This window comes from Miniopterus natalensis, chromosome 1, assembly GCF_054644295.1.
Source record: "Miniopterus natalensis isolate mMinNat1 chromosome 1, mMinNat1.hap1, whole genome shotgun sequence".
Taxonomy (NCBI): domain Eukaryota; kingdom Metazoa; phylum Chordata; class Mammalia; order Chiroptera; family Miniopteridae; genus Miniopterus; species Miniopterus natalensis.
The window spans coordinates 6860024-6869245 of record NC_142081.1 but is presented as its reverse complement, the minus strand read 5'-3'; the positions used below and the strand labels follow the sequence as shown (position 1 = coordinate 6869245).

At 51.1% G+C, this 9222-nt stretch overlaps 1 protein-coding gene across 1 annotated transcript; it reads left to right on the top strand.

Annotated features, from left to right (window-relative positions):
* The first annotated feature begins 7834 nt into the window (after positions 1-7834).
* TUNAR (transmembrane neural differentiation associated intracellular calcium regulator) lies at positions 7835-8014 on the top strand. Its single transcript, XM_087813758.1, has one exon. The coding sequence runs from the start codon at positions 7868-7870 to the stop codon at positions 8012-8014; it is 147 nt and encodes a 48-aa protein (XP_087669884.1). The 5' UTR covers positions 7835-7867.
* The last annotated feature ends 1208 nt before the right edge of the window (positions 8015-9222 follow it).

Sequence of the window (9222 nt, the reverse complement as noted above, 5' to 3'; positions counted from 1 at the left end):
CTAAAGGCTTTACTGATGTTCTCTCTCTTCAGAGGCTCCTCAGAACTCCTGGGAGTAAATTCCAGTCCCCAGTGATATCCTGGCTGCCATCTCCCTTGAGTAGTCATCTAATGACAGCTGGGCCATTCTGTGGCCACCTGGGCGGGGCATGGGCACATGTGGAGGAGTTTGGCCCTTGAAGAACTCCTGCCCAGCCCCTGCTGAGGATCTCCCCTGGGTACAGGGTGCCTGTCACTTGGAGAGAGGCCCCAGCTGGTTTCCAGAGGCCCCCCCTGTGGGATGCTGGCAGGGCTGAAAGCCACCCGGTCCAAACACTCATCTTGGAGAGAAAGTTACCAATTTTTACTTACTGTGGTCTTATTTTAGGAGTGAAATTGGTTTTTAAAATTTATGATGAAGTATCTCATGCATATAAAAGAGTATAAATAGTATGCATGTACCGTTGGGGAAATAAATATGAAATGAACATCTGCGTACCCGTTGCATCTACTGAATAAATATGAATAAATCTCACAATTCTTTTGCATGCTTTCCGTGAGCCCCTGCTTTTGTCCCTTCATCCCCCTGCAGCCTCAGCTCTTACCACATCCAGTGTGCTTGCTGCGCCATGGCCCAGACCTGCTGCAGCCTTCTGCACAGTCACTTTCTCTGCACCTGTCACCCAATTAGGGTGCCCTTTCTCTGTCACCATCAGCCGCACTAGTCCTCTAGCCTCAAAGGTGTCGGCTTAGATCCTTCCTTCCCCCATCCTCCAAGGACAGGCCCCTGCGTGGCTTCCCAGGCCGGCCAGGACCCCCACAATGCCCTGGCTCATGTCACCAGAGTGATCTGTGTGCATTTGCCCCTTTCTGGGATGAGGTCCTGGAACACTGAAGGCTTTGTGCCCTCAGGGCTCAGCGCAGGGCTCAGCCCAGCAGGTGCTCAGGGGTGTCCGTTGGAAGCCTGGGCCTCACTCAGGTTCTCCAGGGAAGGCTGTGTTTCAGGTGGCCACTGGGGTCTCTTCTCCGGCGAGAAGGCGACGCTTCCTTAATGCTCTGGCATCATCCACTCAGTGTGTCGCCTGGTGTTTCTGAATTTCCGGGTAGGAGCTCCTCCTTGTAAATAAAATCAGAATGAATCTTCCTCACCGAAACCCTTGGAATTACACTTGAGCCTGAGCCACTCCAGAGGAGGCAGTCAGCAAGTCATGGGGAGAATTGGGGGGAAGTCGTCCCTCCCCCTTGTCTTGAATGTGTGGAACCTTCAGCACATGGGGGAGCTCAGGTTTAGTTCCAAGACGGGCATTATTTTGTAAAAACAAGTTTCTACTAGAATTAAATGACACCGAAGCCTTCGTCCCTCAGCCTGGACATCCCTGCTGTGTCAGAGAGGCTGTGGGGCCTTCCTCACTGTCATTCACACACAGCAGCGACCCCTGCCCGCCTCCAACCCCAGCCCCTCCATCAGGGAGATGCCGCCTTCAGTGCGTCCCCTTGCACACCTGGCTTCCTTCTCAGCACTCGGGTGGTGAGCTTGCCCCAGGATTTTAGGAAGACAGAAGCACTTGGAATCTTCGTAGTTTCATTTCCGTCTGTGTGTGCTTTGAATGTGATAAAAGTGAAATAACCAACTACATTACAGGAAATCTCTGCATATTCTCCCCCAGGCATTTCTTTTTCCTGAACAAGTGAGGCTTTTACAATATTATTTGCAGTCCTAAGTGGACCTGAATTTTAATATCCTGTGCTTTTTCCTCTTATCATAGCAGGGGCATCACTCTTTATGTCACTTTGTCACTGTCATCCTGAACTGCTTTGCAGTGTTCCGGTGGGTCATAGTCCTGTGATTTTGTATACTCCCTGTTCGTTGCGGATCACCAGGTGGCGTGTTGAAGGAAGATCTCTGACCCTGAGAAACTGGGACGGGGGAGTAATAAAGAGGGCACTCGGTGAGCGAGTAGGGGGCAGAGGGCAGCAGGACCCAGCGTGGGTCCCTAAGACTGGGCGTCTCTTCGCCACGACCTCCTCTGGCAGGGCCCCTGGTCTAGCAGCACGGGAAGTCCTCGCTGGACCTCAGGGCACATTGTAGGAAAGACAGAGAAGTGTGGGCAGGAGGAGCCGAGAACAGAAGGGTGGCGTCGGCAGGGTGCTGATTAATGAGCTGGTGCTAACCTGGGGGGCTGGTCAGAAACCGGGGAGTGGCCCTGGACAGCAGCATGGAGGGTGCGCACACTCAGGTTGTGGATTATCTGAAGCTGGGAGTGAGCAGAGTCAACCAGCTGATTCAATCCGGATACACAGTCCTGTCCTTAGGCTCAAAACACGCCCAGCCCCTAACAGGAAGGAAGCGAGGTGGCTTTGCAGCTCGTGAGGCCACACCACGGGTGCCGGCCCCAGCGCCAGGGTGGTTCTTGGCAACGTTAGTGGGTGTATCAGAATGAGGGGGGCACAGCCCGCCCCGTGTGGGCTGGGGAATACTTTTTCGGAGCAACGTTTTCCTTAGGTACACTGTGACTTTAGGGGGGCCTTTCCAGGAGTGGGGTCATGATTAGGAGGGGCTGTGTGGACAAGTAAGGAAGAGGGAATGCTTAGCTGGGCGAAGTGGCCTCACGGGGCCTTGAGAATGAGCCTCAGTCACCATCATCATCTTCATTTAATCACAGTAGCTGCCAGTCACTGAGGAAGACAGTTCACAACCATTACTTTAATCCTACAAGGTACGTGTTACTCCCACTTTGCAGGTGAGGACACTGAGTCTCGGGGAGACGAAGCTGCTTGCCGAGTCACGCAGCCGGCAAAGCGCAGAGCCGGGTCGGATCGCAGATGTGTCGGAGGCCGGCATTGCCACTGCTTCCCACCGAAGGCGCACGCTGCCGGCGCTGCGTTGCCTTCCAGGAGGTGGGGGCGCTCGCTCAGCTCCCCGCTGCAGACGTGCTTGCAGTGGGTGCGAGCTACGCGAGGCTGGTTTGTTTTAAAGCGAAGCAGAACTTTCCTGGCTCCGCCGCCCACAGGTAGATAAGCTGTCCTGACAGCTGGAAGGTTTCAGAGTGGCAGCAGGGCTTCAAGAGGCTCGATGTGCACGTAGTGGAGCCCTTCTGGGGGGTTCAAAAGTCAAATGAGGAAACAATAATGTTGAGTGCACCTGTGTTCCAGCAAAGGCACAGATATCGATAAGAAATAGGTTCTCACTGCCCTAAGCAAAACGCACTGTTTTTGCCAGGATATGAGGTAGTTCATGGGGTAGAAGAAAAAAAAATAAAAGACCTGAACTGTAGTACTTTCAATAATAAAAATAAATTTTAAATAAATAGATGAAAAGGGCAGAAGTCAGGCTGGCTCTGGGCATCCAGGTGGCGGCAGCCGATCTCTCTTCAGCTCCATGGCCGGGGTTTTCAACCCATCGCCCTACGGGAGACTGAGCTCCAGAGGAGGCGTCTGATGGGCTTGGCCGGGGTTCCAGGCCCATCCCCTTAGCGCCTTGATTGACAGTGCCCATTGGGCAGGGCAGTGTTTTGAGGAAATCAAGACACTGATACGGAAAGAAGGGCATGGGCACAGGACACCAAAAGCTCGTGCCCAGCAAAGGAAACCACCAGTTGTAATAAGATTCATTCACTCATTGATTGATTATCGGATAGATAACAGAAGTCCATTTAGAAAATATAACCTATAAAGAACAAGAACCCACATACCCACCATCCAGCCTAAGAAATACTATCAGTACTTAAGGGGTTCTCTGAGCTCCCCTCCCTGATGTCACCGACGTCCCCTCTCCACTCAGTAGTAATCGCACCCCTGGCCCTTTGGGTTTATTATTCCCTTTTCTTTGTCATTTCGTCACATTTATATCTCTAAACAACATGGGTTTTCTTGTTTCTGAACGTCACGTAAATGGCAGCACCCTCGACGCAGTCGTCTGCCGATGCTTGTTCGCTCGACGTTGTTTAACGATGCAGTCATGCTGTTGTAGATTTCAGTCTTTCCGCCCCGTCTGCAGTCCCAGGGTCTGAATACATGACAGTAGATCCAGGCGATTGTGGGTGGACGTCTGTGTTGTTTCCAGCCTGCTGCTCAGACTGATGCTGCGGCCTGTGAGCGTTCCTGGCTGTGCGCCTCGGTCCGCAGGGGCGGGCGAGCTTAGCGCTCGTAGCCAGACATGGGGGGCGGGTCACCAGGCTCTGATCCACCTTGACAAGGTGATGTCATCCTGTTTTCCAGAGTGGCAGGAACCAAGTTGGAGTCTTTCATCCGGTATCTGGGTCCCTGTTGCTTCACCTGCTTTGTCAGTGTTTGGTGGTTTTATAGGATTTTTAGCTCTTGCTGATCTGACAAACATTGTGTTTTTCTCCGGTTACTAAGGTTTCCCTTCTTCGTGGTTATTTACTCTTTTAAGAAGTTCATGGGTATAGTTTTTGCCCAGTTTTCTACTGGAAGTTTATTTTCTTATTGACTTGATACAAACGTGATTGTGTGATACAGTGTGAGTGTGTGTGTGAGTGTGTGTGTCCCAGTTTCTGGCCTAACTCTTCACTTTTTAAATATTTTTTTGATAAAAAAAAAGTACAAATTTAATGTTTTTGACATTATTAATATGTCCCTTATAGCTGGAGCTTTTCTGTCTTATTAAGATACCCTCTACCCCAGCGTTATAAAGATATTTACCGATATTGTCTTCTAAAAGTTCTTAAGTTCTCCCTTTCACTGTAGTTTTCTACAGTCCATCTGGAGTTGATGAAAACACTGGTTGGATTTCATTTACTTTTCCATATGGGCCCAGTTATTCCAGCGCGGTTTGTCTGAAGGCTCATTTCCCCTCGTGGGCCATCAGTGCCTGTGCACATGTAGCTCCTTTTCTGTTCCCTTGGCCTAGTGGAGTAAGGTTTTATTACTAAAGCTGCACAGTGATTCTTGATGTCTTACAAGGCAAGCCCCCCTCCCTTGTTCTTTTTTAGTAAATATCTTGGCTATTATTATTCCTTGGTACTTGGATATACATTTTATTTTTATTAAGTTTAATGGGGTAACATTGGTTAATAACATTACATAAGTTTCAGGTGTATGGTTTTATAACACATCATCTGTGTATTGCATTGTGTGCTCACCACCCAGCCTGGTCCCCTCCATCACCATATATTTGGTGCCCTGATACACATTTTAGAATCGGCCTGTAGAAATTGTGGCTGGAACTGCAGTGAATTTAGGAAGAACTGATGTTTTTAGGCCACGGATCTTGCACTCCACGATGATGGTATTTCTCCCTTTTTACATAGGTCTACTTTTATGTCTCTTGGTAAAGTTTTCCAATCTTTATAAAGATGCTACACACTTTTTTTAGATTTATTTCACTTTACATTTCAGGAACTATTGCAAAGGCTATCATTTTAAAGTAAATATCTTTATTGAGATACAATTTAGCAACCACACAATTCACTTATTTAAAGTGTACAATTCAGCAGTTTCAGTATATTTACAGAGTTGTGCAACCTTCACGAAATCTAAGTTTAGATCATTTTTATCACCCCCCCCAAAGGAACCCCTTTGCTATTAGGTCCCCTCCCCAGCCCCTGGCAGAAAGGAATGAGTGCGTGGGCAAGTGAGTGAATGAATGTCCTTTACCTGTGCAACAGGTGCTATGTCTGGCATTGCCTGCCAGCCTCTGCTTTTCTGATTTATTTTGGTTCTGTTTTCCCTCCTATTTTTATTACTGCTCTGGTTTCCATGCTAATCTCCCAGCCTCTTTCCCTCCCGACTCTTCACCCTCCACACCCTGACCAGACCACTTGATCCACAGACAACAATGTTCCAACGACGCCTCTCCCAGGAAGCCCTCGGTAGCCCCCCTGCAGTTCAGCTGCCAACATGGTTTCTATGGGGAAACCCAGGTTGACTCAAGCACCTTAGAAACAAGCTTTGGGGATGCAGCTCGTTGGTGAGTCGGCGAAGTCCTCTCCTGGGCCCTCGGTTTGCCTCAGTGTCCCCAGAAAGTAAACGGGCTCTACCTGCTCATGGGCCTCCACTTCCTCCCGAGTCAGAGCTGTCTCGGGGTTAACTCAGGGAAGCGGCTAATTAAGCCTGGAAACCAAGCAGCCTCTGTGACTGGCGCTTTGTTTTGCTTGAGTGACAGCGATGATGGTCTTTGGTTTATTTTAAGGGCAGCGCTGATTGTGTCCCTTTAGACTGCCCCCGATGGTCTGTTCCCGGCCCTGCGGACCGGGGAGAGGTCAGGTCGCTCTGCAGGCCGGACCCTGCGTTCAGCACGCCTCCCCCAGGCGCGGGGTCCGTGCCAGACGAGGGGCTTGGAAGCGGAGATCCAAAAGCTTGCCCTCGCAGGGCTCGAAGTCTCGCCAAGCAAAGAAGAGAAACGAGAGACCTGTTAAAAAGATAACTGGTGCCAGGAGAGGCACATCTGTCCAGAGCAGAGAAGGGAGTGCATTTCTAAAGTGTTTTCTCTTCTTTGTGGCCATGGAGTCACCAAAATAAAAGAGGGAGCCGGTCTAGCTGTCACAAATAAGGGAGTAGATACAACCACTTGGAAAAACCACTTAGCGGTACCTACTAAAGCCCGAAGCATGAACATGTGCATACCCGACACCTGGCTGTTCCTCTCCAGGGCATGTCGCAGATAAGAATTGCAGCACCCGTATAAATTTTATTTCAAAAGAAGAACATTGTAGACACGCAGAACCCTAGTTCATAGGTTCATGCTGCCGTATTTGAGGGGAAGTAACACTGTACTTTGAAATGCACCCGAAACAGAGCATGGATGGGTAGATGCCCGGACCGAGACCCGATAAAGCCAGTATAGGTCACGTGTTAATTGTGGAATTTAGATGGTGAGTGTATGGTGCTCACTATAAAATTTTTTCAACTTCGCAGTATGTTAGTAAATGTCCTATAAAACTTGGGGGGGAAATGCATATGTATGTTTGCCGGCAGATGTGGACAAGAATGGTCATAGCAGGCTAACGGCCTCACACTGGAAGCAAAGCAAGTGCCCCTCAGCTGTTTTACTAATAGTCCAGTCACTTCACTGCTGTCTAATATTCCATCCCATGGACATGTCCATTGTCCGGACCACCGCATGTCCGTCTGTCCCGCTCTTGGTGTGCATTTGGGTAGCGTCCAGTCCTCGGCTGTCTCAGAGCCCGTCGGAGCATACCTGTCTGCGTCTCCAGGTGCACGGGTGCAGGACCTCTCTAGGGCCCACACCTAGGAGGACAGGTGCCCAACCCAGTTGTAGAGAATGGTCTTCGCTTTTCTAGGTAATGCCAAGGAACTTTCCAGAACGGTTGTACCAATTTATACTCCGGCTGCAGGTTATGGTGTTCTCCTCTACCCTGACTGTCCTGTCTGGTCTCAGTAAATTGCCTTCCGTAGGTCCCATCCGCCCCTGCCCATGTCACAGCCAGCGCTCGGAGCAGGTGCGGCTGTGATGCCCCGTTACCCCCTCCGTGCACATGCAGGAGAGAGAGTTGCTTGGGTGTGATCGGTACTTGATGTGTGTAAAACTCCCACGGCCATGGAGAGCACACACGTTTCGGTGTGACCGCCATGCAGCTGTCTCCATTTCTGCTTCAAGGAAAAGGGAAAAGCAAGCTCCACAGGGTGGGCGGCACCCAGGCTAGACTCCCGGGCTAATCTCTTCATGCCAGTGTCGGGACATTCATCCTGGAACTGGGTAAGCCGTGCTCTCCTCTTTCTCCACGGCCAAGAGCGGACCCCTAGGTGATTTTTCGCTGCCACCTGTGATCTAGCCCCTGGGCATGAGGTCGCCACCCCACCGGACCTGCCCGGCCGTGGGGAGGGTGCTTATAAACCATGGTCCTAATGCTGCCTCTTTCCAACTGCAGGTTAGCCTGGGGAGGAAGATAAAGACACTTGCGACCAAGATGGTAATCACGAGTGGAAATGACGATGACAGAGGAGGCCAAGAGAAGGAGAGTAAAGAGGAGAGTGTCCTGGCGATGCTGGGGATCATCGGGACCATCCTGAACCTGGTGGTGATCATTTTCGTGTACATATACACCACCCTGTGACTGGAACGCTCGGAGCGTCCCCCGACGCCTTGGGACGGCCAGGAGACCGGGGTCCTGCGTGTCGACCCATCAGCGAGCGCACGTTGCGCGAGTAAGCGGTTTGGCCTACCCATGCCACTCGATCCAGTGCGCCTTCGGACTTTGTAAAAGGTCACCCAAACAAACCGACCCTGCTTCAGGGAGCAGCCACTAAAGCACAATGAATCCAACAGAACTCATCCACACCATAAGGAACTCAGCGCCTTGGGCGGGGGGCCCCGAGACGCGCCTGGAAGACCAGCCTTTGACGCCGACGGTGAGCGGGCGGGTGCGGAAATCCACTGCCCCTGGCCGCTGAGAGTCCCCGTGCCCGGAGAGAGGGACAGGCCACGGGGCGCAGCCCGTCGGTGTCTCCCAGGACATGCGTTTCATCGTCGATCGAGGAGCCGTTGAGGGCGCACACCCACGGGCAGGTGGCAGGCACGCCGTTCGTCGAGAGTGTCTATTGATACGGGGAGATGACTTGTTTCCCTTTTTCTCATTGGCCCAACGTGTGACTCTGTTCATATCAAGGTTTATAAATCTATATTTTTAATAAATGTGCTCTATTTTTTAGCATGAACCAAATATTTGGAGAGGCGCTCCCGATTCATCGAGCTTTCCTTGGTTTTGTCCGCTTCGCCCCGCCGAGGGCAGACGTTCTGTTGCGAAGTCGTTTCTAGTTTGAGTCCTCTTATCTTGAATCTTTTCCCTTCTCTCTCTCCCTCTTTTTGGTCCAGAGGACATTTTTCTGTAATTCCAGCCCCGGTCTCGGTTGGTGCATGTTGTAAGATTGTCCGCGGAGCAGCTTTCTTTCTGTTGTTCCCTCGAAGACATAAGACGATCGTGGGCATGAAGACCTTAGAGGCACCGTATCCTTCCTGAGATTTCTGCATGAACAAAGGCTGAATGATAGATCAGCTTAAAAAATTGCGAAAGACTCCGCTGAGGACGAGGGCAGCTGTGCCCCCAGGCTGGCTGGCTGACAGCGTTACTTCCTTCTCGTGACCGTTCCTTGATGAGACGTTGTTTTTCACGGCCGTGTGCCGCGGGAGATGGACAGAATGAGGGGGAGACTCAGCGTCAGGTGCACAGCCCCTTCCTTAGCGCGTCTCCCGGGATCGTTTTCAAAGTAGGTGGGGTTTGAAGGACACATGGACTCCCTGCTGCGAGAGCTCACCTCAGGCTGT